The 16,346-nt window shown below is 44.7% G+C and overlaps 1 protein-coding gene across 1 annotated transcript in view; it reads right to left on the bottom strand.

The window, feature by feature from the left end:
• The window catches only part of LOC147729493 (uncharacterized), a 2,015,126-nt gene that overhangs the window by 330,641 nt on the left and 1,668,139 nt on the right, over positions 1-16,346 (bottom strand). The window contains 1 exon segment of the mRNA XM_086954003.1: positions 14,253-14,401. Within this exon segment, the coding sequence (XP_086810129.1) occupies positions 14,253-14,401 (149 nt within the window).

Genomic DNA, 16,346 nt, shown 5'->3' with positions numbered 1-16,346 from the left:
TTCTGGTGAAGCTTCGGGCCTCCTGGGTAGCAGATGGTCTCGAATTGGATGACGAAGACTGGCAAATGGCGATTTCCTCCCCTAAGGAGGTGGCTATTCCGGCTCGGCTCCGTTTTGTGCAATTGAAGATCCTCCATCGAGTCTATGTGATTGGTATGCGTCTGGTACGAATGGGGCTCGCAACTGATGGATTGTGTAGGCGTGGCTGTGGTATGAATGGTACTTTTCTTCATATTTTGTGGGAATGCCCGGTTATTTCTGCTTTCTGGTCTAGGATCCATGATGTGATGGGGCGTGTTACTGGGGTCCCCCTCCTTCCTGAGGCGAGGCGCTGCCTGCTTAATGTATGGGAGACTACGGATTGTACGGCCGCTCAGACCTTTTGGATCACCCTGGGCAACATGGTTGCCAAGAGGGACATAGCGCAGCTCTGGGGCTCCCACAGACCGCCTGGACTTAGTGCCTGGAAAAATAACATGGATTGGTGCATGTTTCGGGAGAAAACGGTTTATGAGGCTCGGGGTCGTCCTAAGAAATGGGGTAGAATCTGGGTGCAATGGAACGAATACCGTGGTGACATTTGTACCCCGCCACTTGATTACACTGACACCATTCCCTCCTCCCCATAATTGACGTTCCCTTAATCAGAGTCCATTCTTAACACTCCTTTCATTGTTTTCCTCCCCTAGTAGATCTACTTCCATTCTTATATACAGATTTCCCGCTTTTCCTCCCCTCCCGTGAACTTGCCATTGCTTTACCATGTATTTGTTTTTGTTGTTTGTTTGACTTCGACAAAAATACAAAATTGAACCTTCAGTATCCTTCATATGATGTTTTATGCCACTACACCGTAATGGAGCGATATACGGCCTTTTCCGCAATGTAATGTGGTGGATACTTTGCTTTCTTGTCATAGCGGCCGGCCCGAATGGGTTGTAGGCAGACGCTGTGTATTGGGCATTTGATAAATAAAGGTTTTAAAAAAAAACTATTATTTCCAAGGCTCCCGCCAGATCCCAAAGGATTTGCAACACATGACACAGACTTCCAGATATCTCCAAGGCCGACATGAGATCACAGCAAACCTGAGACCTGTAGCCATCACGAGAGACGTGGGACAGGAACTCCTAGACACCGTGCACATTTGCTAGTGCACCTAACTTCCCGAGCTTTCCCGAAGTTGTGCATTGGGCTACTCATAGTCCAAACCCTGTGCACCATCTGCACCCAAGATTGTGGGACTACACTCCACGAGTGTTCCGTGGGCCTGCTTCTAGCATTTCTGCTTGAAGCCCCTTCGTGATTACTGATCTGTCAACTGGTGGGTCCCCACGAAGGTAACTCTTTTGTTACTTGGGCCTTCCCTGGTTGCTCTAGACGTGCCCTGACTCCCCTCCAAAGGGTGAGTCCCTCAGACCTTGCTGGTCTACCCCGAAGCCAATCTTTGCATTCTGCGTGGGTTGCTGTTGCCAAGGCTTTTTGAGGCCAATCTGTATACCGACACCGCAGCACTCGACATCCGCCGTGGGACAGCTTGAACCCAGATCCTGGTTGTCGTCAATACCTCCTGGTCCTCGTGGCTAAAGAGTCAAGCTTCACCTTCTGCACCTGAAATCACCCGACATCGGTGGGCACCTTCTTACTGCCTCGCTGGTCACATGCAAGTGACCCAGACTCTGTCCCCTCTGCTTTCAGTTTCTTCAGATCTCTGATCCACCCTTGGATCCATCCTGACACTTTTCATCTGGTTGCCTGCAGCACTTCTTTGCAGCTCTCCATAGGAAACGAAGACGAAACAAGACACGAAAAGACACCTATGCACCCGGTTTCCCTGGTGTGGTAACATGAGTACTTCGGTGCTCCCATGGATCTTGACTTTCGAACTGTCCAGTTCTCAAGAGGATTGCTCCTAGTCCACTCCTAAGTGTCCCTAATCTTTAAATTTCTAATTGTAACTTTCTCCATAGAAGTCAATGGTGATTTGCGGCTGTGTTTAGAAACTGCACGCGTCCCCCGTGGGTCTCCTGCGTCCCTACCTTGGGTGGTTCCTGGTTGCCCCAGCGGTTCTGGAAGCCCTAAGCCTTGTCTCTATGACTATAGTGGTACTTATACCACTTTTTTAGTATATGGTTAGTGACACCCCTAGGGCTAAACGTATACTGTGCTAATTACTGTGTGCTTAATAAGTTTACTGTATGCACTTTTGCCTCTAGCCTCATAATGAGACTAGAGGGATGTGTTTAGATTAAATACATATATTTTATATATATACCTGGTGTGGTTCTCCTTTCATTTGGTCATTCACAAGATTATAGACTGGTAAAACAAGCTGCTTTACATTCCTTCAAGACTTAGCCTGAAGGCTGCTCTCCACAGCTACCACTAGGATAGCTTTCTATATAGATTGTCTTTAAACCTACCCTCAGTAAGGGTCATTTATACTGGTGCAAGGTGCCCACTAGAATAGTGGACAGCATATGCCAGGCCAACTTGTCATAGCGATGTCATTGATTGGCTCCAGTGTCATCATAAAGAGACAATACGTCAATTCCAATCGCCTCAAAGTCATTACTGCATCATTCCTGATGGTTCTGGACAGCAGAAATCACCTGTCAATGGATCAGGGCTGGATTGCCACCCCTTGGCAGGGTAGGACGCACAGATGGCAGAGTACAGGTGCTGTTTATACTTGAAGGAAGTCTTTGATGGCCCTGAAACTTCTGAACCGGGGCAAGCCAACAAGCTTTTGGAGCCACTCTGGGTTCAAGTGAGATGGGTCCAGTCCTTGTCCCCAGCAGAGCAGAAATCAATAACAGCAGGGCAGATCAGCCAAGTAAAAAGTGATCCTTCAAGGCAGCAGTCAGACAAGGTAGCAATCCTTGTGACATAGCAGCCTTTTCTCCTGGCAGTGTTCTTGACAGGTCCAGTAGTGTTTTGTCCTGGTGGGGTGAGAGCCCCACTACTTATAGCCAAATGTGCTTTTGAAGTGGAAGTGACTTCAAAGCAAGTCCTTGAAATGCACAGATTCCCTTTCATCCCAGCCCTGTCTGCCAGACTCTCTGTGGGGGTAATCAGCCTACGTGTGGGACACAGGACACTGCTTTTCAGGTGTAAGTGTCAGCTAACCCTCCCTCTTCCTGCCCAGGAAAAGCTATCAGAATGTAGATGAATGCAGATGAGTTCTCGGTCACATTCACCGATCCTGTGTTTGTGGCTCTCTGGACGGAATGCACAAAATGTAGCTATCACCCACCCCAAACGTGTATTGGTGACAGGCAGCCGGCATGCAGAGGTAATGTAAGAGCAGAAAAAAACCAATTTCTAAAAGTTGAAAAACTTCACAGGGTTAGGCCCATAATCAGTAAGACTAGGCCCTATTTAAACTTGAAAAACAGCATAAGTGCCAGTACTGATGTCTCTCCGCACTATCATTCAAATACCATGATCACACACCTCAATTATCAGAACCAATATTTGTTTATTCATTTTTTCTTTTCCAAAAATGACCTTTTAAGGTATGATATTCATATCTTTATCGAAAGGCAAACATTTATGGGCTTTTCAATACACAGGGACATTAATAATACAATATTTACAACAGAAGACAGATCACAAATGTTCTACAACACATACAAAAAATAATAACAACATTACATAAAAGAACATTTTAAGCCCAGGTTCCGGTTTTCTGCATTTTTGTAAAAATGACCTTAGAACTTGCATTATTATCTCATATTTTTTAGCTCCCTACTATCAGGGCCAAATCAAAACAGTGTCCATATTAAGCTCAAAGAAAAATCACATTGACTTAAAGATTTGGTTCCTTTTGAGCTTCAGTAGTATCACATTTACAATGCACTTGTTTGGTAGATGAAAGACAGTTGACGCGTTTTGTTCCCTTTTGTTTGTATTTTGAGGTTATCCTCATGACTGAGTACACTAAAGCGCTGAAACATATTAAATGACACTTATATTAACAACACACTCATTCCATCCTTTCTGTAAAACTCACACTCTTCATGCACTTTCTAAAAGTGGCATTTCTAAATTAGTAATGTTGAATTCATCTTTACAGCTAAAGATGATTTCTCATTGCTGTTACAAAGATATGAAACATGATGTGGCGACACCTTTCACATCAGGAATTACAGCTTTAAAGTGCTTTAAGGAATTCCCAATGCTAGCTTATGAGAGAAGTAGGCCTCTCAGTAATGTAAACAAGAGATAGGTTTGAAAGGGTAGTTGCGTAGGTGGCACTGCCAGTGCTGCAGGCACCCTTGTAACATTTAGGTTGCATTTCCTGAGTCTTTGGTATTCTACTTTAGAAGGGCCTTATCAGTAAACTAAATATGAAATCATGTATGTACCAATGTCACCATAGTTAGGGGAGAAGCACATGTACGTTAGCACTGTTTATCAGTGCTAACCAGCTCAGAGTTTTAAGGCCAACAAAATTATACTGCAAAAAGAGTAGGCAAGCAGGCAAAAGGTTTGGATGAAGAGCACCCTAAGGATGACAGGGCTAATATGCACCAAAAGCACGGACCAAATTCAGGTGGGCTGACCAGTGTGACATGGTGAGGTTCTCCAGGATCTCTTCAATGTGAGAATACAGTTCACAGAAATGGGAAGAAGAAGGGTTGGTAAGGCATCTGTGGCTAGATAGAGTCTCTACCAGATAAGGCGTTACAGAAGGTAAGTAACTTGTTCATCTGACAGAGCCTTCTAAGCTGCAGATTGCTTATCTTAGAATAGATACCAAACAAATCTCTCCCCGGAGATTGGTCTGTGAACTGTTTACACTACAGAGTCCCGGAGGACCAAACGGGCAAAATGCACATCACGTCAGACCTGACTGTCTAGGTAATAGTGTTTGGCAAATGTGTCCAGCGCTGCCCACGTAACTGCCTGACAGATGTCCCTGAATGGAATTCTTCACACTAGCAATGTGGTAGCTTTTAGCGCTGGTGGAATGAGCTCTTAAACCCTCGGAAGGTTGTTTCTTGGCCACTAGGTAGCAGATTGCTAGAGAGAACAATCCATCTGGAGATGGTACTATTTTGCACTACCTTTCCTTTCTTCGTCCCTGCAAATCCCACAAAGATTTGATCACCCACCCAGAAGTCTTTTGTGGAATTGATGAAGAATGACCATGCTCTTTTTGGATCCAGGCTGTGGAGTCTCTCCTCTTCCGGGGTAGGGTAAGACGGGACAAAGGAAATAGGCAATGTCATACTCTGCCAGCAGTGAAAAGGTGTGACCACCTTTTGCAAGAAGGCCTAAGGGCCATTATATCCAGGAAAAAGGTTGTGTATTGGGGGTGAACCAAACGTGCCTGCAATTCGCTAACCCTCGTGGCATATGTTAACCACAAGAAAGACGGCTTTGATGGTAAGCAGTCTCAGAAGGTAGCTGTGTAAGGACCCCAAAGGCGAACACAGGGCTTTCCTTAACTACGCACAAAACATGGTACACCGTCTCCTGTGCCATCTTCCCCAGAACGCATCAGTCTCAGATTCGACTTGAAATTGGCCAGAACAGCCAAGATCTAACTCAAAAAGGCTCATTACTCAAATATTTGTAACTTAGGTTGTGGTTTTTTACATCAAAAACAAGAAGGTGAGCCATCAATTTCTCGAGGCTCGTCATACAAATATCTTGTCATCTGGCTACAAGATCGGCTGTCTCACCAACTTCTCATTAATTTACTGAAACCAAGAATTGCTTCCTTGATCTCAGCATTTCAATTGATTCATCAAAAATTACAAAATCCGACCTTCCTGCCACTACTCTCAGCATTAGAGGCTGCGTTCATCAAATCACTTTACTATGGAACAGAAGGCTTTCCAGGAAAGTTCAGGGATTTTCTTAAATCTTCACAAAACAAAGTATTCCGTCACTTGGTCCATCTTTTCCTGAATGCATCATCGTCTCAGATTCAACTTGAATTGAGCCTAAACAGCTACGATCTAACATCAAATTGCAAATTACTCAAATATATTTAGCTTTTAAGGTATTCAGGTGAAGCCACAGTACACGCTTTGCTGTGAAAAGAAATCCAAACTGGCACGCAGACAAATTCAAATAACTGGGCCTGGGACCTGATGTGGCACAGAAAGACCTGAAAGCAGAAGAGCTATGGGATCGGTCTTTGCCCCACAACTCCTTTAAGAACTCAGAAAATAAACAAAACAAGAAGGTTGTCATGGCACAGAGACAAGGAGGAGCTCAGCAAAAGAAGTAACGTATGGACAATTGTTGACTCCTATAAGCAGCCTCATCCACAGCCATATTTACTAACTCAACATAGATCTTACTACAAAAATAAGCTACTTCATCTGCACTTTGGTCTATATCAAACACTTGAATACACCACAAAATGGCTGCCGAAACCACAGATTACTAAGAGTAGACTATGTTATTTACACGAAGAAAGCTTGTTCTACATTTTATCAATCTGTCCCATTATTTTAGCTGAACTTAAGACATTACTGAAAACAATTTTTAATCAACATGGTTTTGGAACATGTGAGCATGCTTTACTTTTTTGTATGAAAGGTGAACCTCAACAAATAATAGCAGCCTTCATAAAATTCTTTCCCACAACTGACCAGTTATTGTCAGCAAAAGGCTCAATGACAGCCACATAGTTCTCCAATCAATTAATCTGAATCAATATAAGTCTGCATTTCTGGTTTTACTGTGGGAACATAATAGCAAAGTAACATTTAGAATAAATCTGTAAAAACATTGATTACATCCAGCCGCTGGTTAAGGGAATTATAACACACAGATACATAGGCATTACTTGCCCAAGTACATTTTATTGTACTAGTCTCCCGACGAGTTTTGCCCAAAATCCGCATGCACTATAGGCAATTTTGCACGGACACATTTACACTTTAACCTGGAAACGAGGCGTTGCATGGACTCGTTAGCACTTTATCCTGGAAACAAGGCGGAAATGGAAGGACACAGTGTCAATTTAAACAAATGTATAACTGTTGACTTTATCTGCTAAGCTGTTTTTGCCCATGAGAATCACTGTGCTATTGTGACCTCGATGACCTTAGTTTACATTTCAATCTTTTCTCTATTCCTCTATGAATTTTGTTGCAGTTTTGTTTCTTGGCGCCACCACTCTACAAAGTTACATTTTCAAACCTAGAGAAATAGGAAAAGGCCAGCACTCACGCTACTATTCGCATTTGTATACAATGTTTAGTCTTTGTATTTTAAACAGAAATGTGTTCAAAATTATAACATTTGCATGTTTCTTGTTAAACCGGTAAACATATCTTTGAAAAAAAATGTATAACATTTATTGTCAGTTAGAAAGAAATATTTTTTACTATCCAGTCACTTTGCAATTTAATTTTTTTATCGGCCTCTCTGTACAATATATAATTTATTTTTATTCATTGTAATAAACTTACTTTGACTTTGACATAAGAGGGGTGAAAACTAAATGTAGGTCCCATCAGAGCATGATGAAAGGTGTAGAAGGAAACCATTCAAGAAACAAGTCGCAAAAGGTGACTTGAACAGGGAGGGTTGATCCAGCAACTGCAGAAAGGCTGACATGGCAAAATGGTACTGTTTAAGTGTGCCCAAGGAAAGGGGTTGCCAGGCAAGGGATAAGGCCAAAAAAAGGTCTTCAGACAAGGTTGCAAACAAAGGATTAACCATATTGGCAGCACACCAAGCTACAAATATGTCCCATCGTCAGGCGTAAATCGTTTTAGTGGAAGGGATATATGGCTGCTCACATACTTCGGCAGGGCCGGACTGAGAATAGACACCGGCCCTGGCAAACTGCTCAGCTGCCCCCCCTGGGGTCAGGAGGAGTGCAGGTGAGCAGTTTGCGACGGCCGGTTTCGGCCGATTTTGTTACCGGGGGCCGACATTGCCGACCCCCAGTAACAAAAACGGCCACCAGGGGCCCAAAACCGGCCCCCACCCTAGCGGCCTACCGGGGAAACGCCCGGTGCCCGCTATGGCCAGTCCGGCCCTGTACTTCGGGGAGAAGATCATATGGGGTGACACATCTGTCATCACTGTGAGATCTGGTTGGGGAAGAGAAGAGGGGTTTGCCACTGACCCAAACATGGTCTGAGAGTGAGTAAGGTGTGACTTCAGAAAATAGATAGTGAACTCCAGCGAATGCAGGAGGTCTGTGTAATCTGTAGGTGGGATTCAATAGCCTGGGGCAAGCCTGCCTTCAACAACCAGTGGTTGAGGTAGGGGTAGACACACTCCCCTGACCTCCGCAGATTAGCTGCAACCATCGCCATTAACTTGGTGAACTCTCAAGGGGCACTAGTAAGGCCAAAAGGGAGCAGTGCAAACTTAAGGTGCTCGTGGCCCACCGTGAATAGCACCTAACGCCTTTGGAGAGGCAGGACGGGAATGTTAAATATGCGTCTGGCAAATCCAACACTGCCACCCAGACTCCTCGGTTCAGGGCAGTCAGGACTGGAGAAAGCATGAACATTTTGAACTTCTCCTTGACGAAGAAATTGAAAGGGGGCAGGTCTAGGATAGGACGTAGGCCTCAGCCATTCTTAGGTGCCAGAATGTAGTGGAAATAGCAACCACAACCTACTTCTGGTGTTGGCATCCTCTCTGTAGCTCGCTTGGCCAAGAGATCCATCACTTCCTGGTGGAGAAAGATAAGATCGTCTGCCATCAGCCTGTTCCAAGAAGGCGGCATGGGTGGAGAGGTAGTCATGCAGGGGAAGGAATAGCCCCAGTGGACAATCTGAAGAACCCATCATTATGATGTCATAGACCGCCAGGGGGCAAGTGATGGTGTATCCTACCACTAACTGGGTGTTCTTCCGTCAGCAACAGCTTGGGAAAGTAGGGACCGGGCCTCCTCTGGACCCATGGGCAGCACCTGCACAACCAAATCCCATAGATCAAGGGAGTAACGGCCCAAATGGCACGTAGTGCCAGGCTGGTGGAAGTATACATTTTCTTGCCTAAGATATCCAGCTTTTTGGATTCCCTATCTGGTGGGGTTGTATGGAATACACCAGCATTTACAGAGGAGGTAGAGGCTTGGACCACCAACCTCTCTGGGGTAGGGTGTTGGGTGAGGAAGTTGAGGTCCTTTGGGTCGTGGTGGTGGTGGTGGTGGGCAATTGTCCTGTTCACAGGAGTCCATGCTGGGCTTGGACCAAGTACCAAGCAGGAGGTCTGTAAGGGCTTCATTAAATGGAAGAAGAGGTTGTGAGCGGGTCTTTTCCGGCTGAAGAACTCTGTTAAGACGTTCGTATTGACTGACACTGAGGGCAGGCTAAGGTTCAGGACCTTGCCCGCCCCATGCACTCCCAAAGAAAACAATGCTTTCTCCTCTGTAGCCACAATAGGGGGATAGAGTATGCTAGTATCTGGGGAAGTGTCCAAATGCTCACATAGGGTCAGGCTGTAACCTGGAAAGCATAGCCCTAGTCAGAGCTGGCATCAGACGATGCCTCTCCGGCTAGGTGACGGAGTCAGGGATCAGAATGGGGACAGAGCGATGGATGGAGCTGGCGCCGCCGGGAGAATGGGCATTGGGACGGGGCATGGGGAAGGTTGTGATGGTACAACCGACACCGGTATTGACCCATCCGTGGATCTAAGGGACTTGACTGGTGCTTGGGGAGGACACGCCAGCTTGGAACTAGTAAGAGCCCCTGCTGAACCCAAGGGCTTGAAGCCACGCCAGTGGGGATGGACCACCTAAATATGAGGTGCATGGCCTTATACAACTCCTGAAGTTGAGCAGGGGTCCCTCCAGCTCCCGGAAACACAGGGAAGCGCGGAGTCGGCTGGGCTGTAGGTTCTTACTTCACATTCCGTTGCAACGCATGCCTTTACCACGCATGCGTTACAACGGAATGGTATTTCTACGCATTTGCTTTTCCTCGAATTCCTCCGTTGTGACTTCATACGTCGTTAAGAGGAAGCGGAAGTTTTTTTCCGTTTTCTCTTAAACGACGTTGATTGCCCGACGTGACTTCTGGTGAGTTTTTTTATGGGGGGGGAGACCCCCCCAAGCCCCCTTTTTTTACTTTTAACCTTTACCACATATGCCTTTACTACATACCTCGTAGTAAAGGTATGCGTTGTAAAGGCTTTCGTGGTAACCACGCATGCGTTTTACTGCATGCGTGGTTAAGGTATTTGTGGAAACGGCCTCGTTGTTTCCCGTCGGCTGCGGATCCTGGCCTCAAAAGACTTGGCTCCGTTGTCTCTTCTGAAGATTGCGATGGACGGGGAAAAGTCAAAGACCTCTTGGACTTATTGCTCTTCTTTTTCTTGTGGGACTTAGCCAAATGGCCTGGTGACTTAGAGTGTGATGAGGATCTTAGGCTCCGTAACCGATCCGAGGACCTTCCTTTCAACTGGAATCAAGACCATTGTTGTGTTGCACATTGAGTAGCAAGGAGCTTGAGGGACCACACCCTCAAGTCCTTTGGGTGCATGGCGCAGCAATCAACGTAGATCTTAGTGTCGTGGTCACATTCCAGGAACCAAAGGCAAACAAGGTGCAGGTCCGTCAGTGACCTCTGTCAATGACAGGAACCACAGGGCTTGAAGCCGACCTTCTTAGTTGATATCTCTGACCCACCAGGAGAAGATCTCTCAAAATAGAGACAGATGTAGACAAACATCAAAAAAGGCTCTCAGGTTGCTCTCTCCAGATCAGCGCTGACTGGCATGGAAAGAAACGAACTTACGTCAGCATGATGGGGTGGCGCCTATATAGACACTACGCACACGTACCATAAATGACAGCACATCATTTATGGCACAAGCACCACCAACAACACCACCTGCCAGTGCCAGGGGTACTGCTCACAAGAAATGTAAATTATAATTCTTGTTAGGTTCTTGAAGGAGAAAAAGTTATTTACATCGCTAACTGTTGCTGCGTAAACTTATGACTGTATGCCAGATGGTTGCCTTGCGAGAAAGCTTAAGCTCAATACAGCAGGCCTGAGTTGGTTTTGATGACAAAACAGTGATAACAGCCACAGGCCTGATTGGTTCATCAGGAAAATGCCATTGGTCTTATCTGTTTATTATGAAAAGTTACAACAAAGGTAGTAGGCCTGATTTATTTACTATGTAACACATGTACGAATACCAATATCTTTAAAGATGGATTGTCTGTGTAATACATATATTTGTTAGGTGAAATCTCACAGATCACCCTGGTAGGAAAGGACTCTACTAAATGTGTATCACTGTTTGATCATGTTAAAATGGCCATCAGGGTTCTGAACATGGTAGCTGTGGTGCAACTTTAAAACATTGATAGTGGTATGTATGATACCAAAGCAAGAAAGACAGTGCACTGCTATGTTATTGCAAGCACATTCCTGCTTTGTCTCTAGAAAGCAGCACATTTTCTTTTTTAATTATTTTGGTAATGCGGTTGAGTTATGTGTGTTTTTGTGTCAGAGAGTTAGATTCAGAGAGTTGGCTTCAGAGGGTCTAGCAGGTTGCTTGATCAATACGTTTCAGTAGGCGTTTTCCGCTGGACATGTTCCAGTGCTGTGTTCTCATGTTGGGGAACATCCATTGGTAAGAAAACGGCTCAGTGGGCTCAGGCTGTCCCTCCCTCCGGAGCTAAGGTATTCCACCCTTTGGAATGTCAACACGGTCCTCAATTTGTTTTCGAGAAAGAAGTGTGGGGGGGGGGGCGGGGAAATAACTATATCTCGCTGAAACAATTGTCAAACACAATGCTTTTGTGTTTGAACTCCTGCAGGAAGGTGTCGGACATCAGGGCTCTGGATCTTTCAGGGTGTCCTTCACTCCGGATGGGGTCACCCTCCATGAGTCCATGTGACTAGACAAACCAAGACTCAGTCCTGAGTGATTTCCTATCTGCCGTTTCCGGAGGCCCCTAAGTTGTGTGTGGTACACTGTGTGAAGGCCTATGAGGCTATGACTGCAGACCTTCGACCCCATGGGGAAAAGCAGCTTATGATTGTGCTGCGGAAACCCTTTCGAGCTATCTTGTCCCAGACCATAGCCAATTAAATTTGGTGGATTATGCAGGAGGCTGGCATAGAACCCAGACTTTTTGGTGTCCATTCAGCACTGGGTGCAATGGCCATCAAGGCCTTCGTGTTGGGAGCACGCTTGAAGGATATCTTAAAAGCACTGGACTGGTCCTCTGATTTCCCCTCAAAAGGTTCTACTTTAAGCGAGTCCCCTCCATTGCAGCGCTCGTGGTGGACAAGCATTGAACTAGCTTAATCCTCGCCTCTGAGGCCTGACATAGAATGGAACTTTTCCTAGCATTTGTAACACAAAGTTTCAATTCTATTATGGACTCGCAGGCGAGGATTAGCCCACCCACATCCCAGAATCATGACCCACCCGGGTAATGATACTTTTCTCTGGACGTAGGTAAAGGTTTTTCCTGATTGTTAATTTCATGTGCTGGATGACAATCGTTCTTGCTGGTGGTAACAGACATTTCAGGGTTCTCACACATGTTCTCTGTTTGCAGGGATGGATTCTTCTAAACAGGAGTGATGATATTCCACAGTCGGCTTGTTCGCAGGAAGACAGAGGATGTCCGTTTGAAGGGAAATTACTGTTATGGCAGCTGGAGGTTCCTGATAGGACTGACTTATTAGTTCTAGAACTTTTTTGTTGCTTGGACTCATAGGAAATGTAGTCCAAGTGTTTAAGTTTCTATTTTGAACATGGCTGCTGTAGAAAATAAAGAAGAAATAATAGCCTAATCCTCACCTCTGAGTTTAATATAAGTGAAACTTTCTGTTAAAATAGATAGGACATTTTTCATTACATGGTTACACTTTAAAACCTTATACTTGTGAATTTGTTAAAAGACTGTGTCAGACCTACTTTTTCCTTCCAGGGTTATGATATATTCTGTTTCTAGTGCAATTGACCTCCTTCAGTGACTCGCTTTCATCGTAAATATAGCTTTATTCCGGTTTTGGCTAAGCCCGGGCAGAGTTGGCGGAGTGCCACTATGCAGCGTTCCACAGAGTTGGAAAAAAACTCTGTTACGCTTCCCTCCAGTCTCCTCAATTTAATAATTAAAAAAAGGCACTTAATTGCTGTTGCGTTTCCCCACCTGCCTCCTCCTCGCCGTGTTCTCTCTCTCCTCCTCATCCTGCATGAGGACAGCGGGGAGGAGGAGGAGAGAAAGCCCATGGCAAGGAGAAGGCAGCCCGGTGACACCACAGCAGGTAAGTGCCTTTCCTTTGACGATAAAATTAAATTAGGAAGGGTGGAGGGGATGGCTAACTCCCCTCCTCCACGGAGTCAGAGTTTTGCCGAATCTCCACGTTCTCAACAGAGAGCGGAGTAGGCAAAACTCTGTAAACTCTGCTGGCGGAGCAGAGTTCTCTGCCCGGGGATAGTTTTGAACAGTCTTGCCAGTGCATCTCTTTTCATATTTCTGTTGTTCCAATAGTCTATTTTTCTATAACGAACAGGTGTGTTAGGGCTGGGCGTAGTTTGCGAAGTAGCGCTACGCGAAGCTACGCAAAGTGCACTTCGCACTACGCGAGCTACGCGTAGCACTACGCGAACTGCGTAGTACCCTGTTAGCACTGTGCAAGATGCCGTTTTCAATGATTGAACAGTGCAGACAAGCATCCGGCACTGTGCAATCATTGAAAACGGCATCTTGCACAGTGCGAGCTGTAGTTTTCTGCCGCTCGAATAGATTTTTACTTGGCAGCTTTCTCAACGCGGACTGGTAGTTTTCCATCGCCAGCGTACGCAACCACTCACAATGAGAAACCTGACCTCCCAGCGTTGAGAATCTCGCCGGGAGGTTTATTTTCCACGCTCGCGATCGGCAACTTGATGTTGCTGATTGCGAATGAGGAAAAAGTCTCGCCGGAATGTCATTTTGCTTGCTCACGGTCGCCAACTTGACGTTGAGGACCGCGAGCAAGCAAAAAATGACCGTTGGACTACGCTACGCGTGTTTGCACTGTGCTACGTGCAGTTTGCGTAGTACGAAATAGCGCAAACTTCGCAAACTACGCGAGAGTAGTGTAGTTCTTTGCCCAGGGTTAAAAAAAATCTCTTCAAAATGACGCAAGTAAGATCATTAAGAAATCGTAGGAGAGGGTACCTTTACGAGGCTTGGAAAGGCAGAGCGTGGAGAAGTAATGCAATACTGTGAACTGATATGTGCTTACTACAAATTACCTTGACGAAGAAGAGAGTGTTGAGTAGACATAGTTTCCACTCACTCTCAGTATCCGCCATCTTGCTCTCGATGATTTTCTCTCTCTCCATATAGGTCTTACACACATCAATGCGTAGGTACATTGCAATCAGAGTTTGGATGGTGTAAAATGGCTGTCTGATATTAAGCTTTGCTAGTTCCATAGCTACCACTCTGCAATCACAAGAGGGAAAGTATAAGAGATTCTACCTAAAGCAACACATGAAGAAGAAACACGAATAACAAATATTTCTATTCCTATACACAAAAAAGGGAAAATAGGAACAATAAGGGGAAAAAAAGCTGAAATCAAAAGATTACCAGCATAAATTACTCTCAAAATATTTAAATCACTGCCACTTCCAAACCTTATAGTTAAATTGTGTCTATACACACACAACTAAGGGTGAATTTACATAATTTGCAATAAATACAAAAGATGGAGAAGGTCTGGAGTAAATATTCAAGGCAAAAAACTGAAAAATAGGCCTTTCTGTAAAGGTTGATGTGTATAAAGGGCCTTATTCTGGCATCGAAGTAATAATGTATGGCAATTCAATATCGAGGGGTAACTGATTGGTAGTCAGACACACACCACCTGAAGACAAAGACCATAGTGAGTGGTCTAATAAATGAAGAATACAAACATAGGTTACAAGTTACTTACCTCTAACTGCAGTTCTCTACAGCTCTTTCATTCTTAGCCTTGCATGCTTGAATTATTCCATGCATTTAGCACAGAAATGTCCTGTGGCTTAAAACAGCAGCAAGCATGGTTAAAATGACTATAGGCCTAAGAGTAGTGTTTGTTTATTAGTGCATTCACCTCTCTGAAAAGCACCAACTCTGGTGAATACGCCAGCACCCACATTCCCTTTAAGGCCACTAAAGCTCCGATTTTTAAAGCATATGAATGGAATTGCGGCAACCAGGGAGGAGTGTGGGACGCATGTTAATCAATGAAAGATGCTAACACTGAAGGAATAGTTTCTTACCTGTAACTCCAGTTCGCTCATAGAGTTATTTCCATGATAAGTCATAAGCACTGATTAGTCGCGTCCATGTGCGGGAACCCTAGAGCACTTTATCCAGTATATTTTCTTAAGTGTAGATGTTCACCTTTCTTAAGGAAGGCCTGCAGAGTCACTAAAGAAAGAAAATATTATGTAGCATATAGGAGAAAGCTACAATGTCCAAATTCATCATTTTGTAAGGATCAGGAGAATTGCCTATGCATACAACTACATAATGCTTTTGTAAAACAATACAAACGTCTTTCACACACCCTTTCTTTGTAGAGTATAGAAATGAAGGAGGTAGGACAGTGCCGCCTCATAGGCTGCCATTATAAGAGCTGTAAATAGATGTGGGGCCTTTATGGCCCTAGGGGCCTCCAGTATTCCATCAAGCTTGGTAGTTACTGCAGTTCTTTTTGATGTGATGAATGATGATATGTATAGGACCCATAGGTATCTCTGCCTATTCCACTGAGGAGAAGGAAGGGTTGTTCATGACTTATCGTGGAAATACCCCTACGAGAGAACTGGAGTTACAGGTGAACTATTCCTTCTCTCGTAGGGAACCCATGTATAGTCATAAGCACTGAATAAAATAGCAAGCCCAAACCTACTTAAAGCGGTGGACAAGACAGAGAGTAAACCCTAGAAACCCTTTAAGGAAATAGATTGCCGAGGTGGCCTACTCTACTAGGACATCTGCCATACCATTACAATCAAGGCAATAATGTTTGATGAACGTGTAAATCGACCTCCATGTAGATGCTTTGCAAATCTCTCCAATGAAGATATTCCGCATTAAGGCAGCAGTAGCTGCTTTATCCCTAGTGGAATGTGCTTTAGGTCTGGCATTGAGTGTTACATTGGCTTTCTGATAACATAACAGGATGCAGGAAACAATCCATCTTGAAACAGATTGCTTGGAAGTGGCTAGACCAGTGCAGACCAGACCATAATTAACAAAGAATTGGTCTGATCTGCGGATGATGTGTGTTTTGCCTAGATAAAACTTTAAAACTGAGTACATACAGAGAATAAAGAGTTCTCTTGGATGGAGTAGATGGGGTTTGAAAGGATGTGGTAAATGAAACAGTTTGATTAAC

Source organism: Lissotriton vulgaris, chromosome 2_1 (genome assembly GCF_964263255.1).
Source record: "Lissotriton vulgaris chromosome 2_1, aLisVul1.2, whole genome shotgun sequence".
In the NCBI taxonomy this organism is placed as follows: domain Eukaryota; kingdom Metazoa; phylum Chordata; class Amphibia; order Caudata; family Salamandridae; genus Lissotriton; species Lissotriton vulgaris.
The sequence above is the reverse complement of the archived record's forward strand: the minus strand, read 5'-3'. Positions and strand labels throughout refer to the sequence as shown.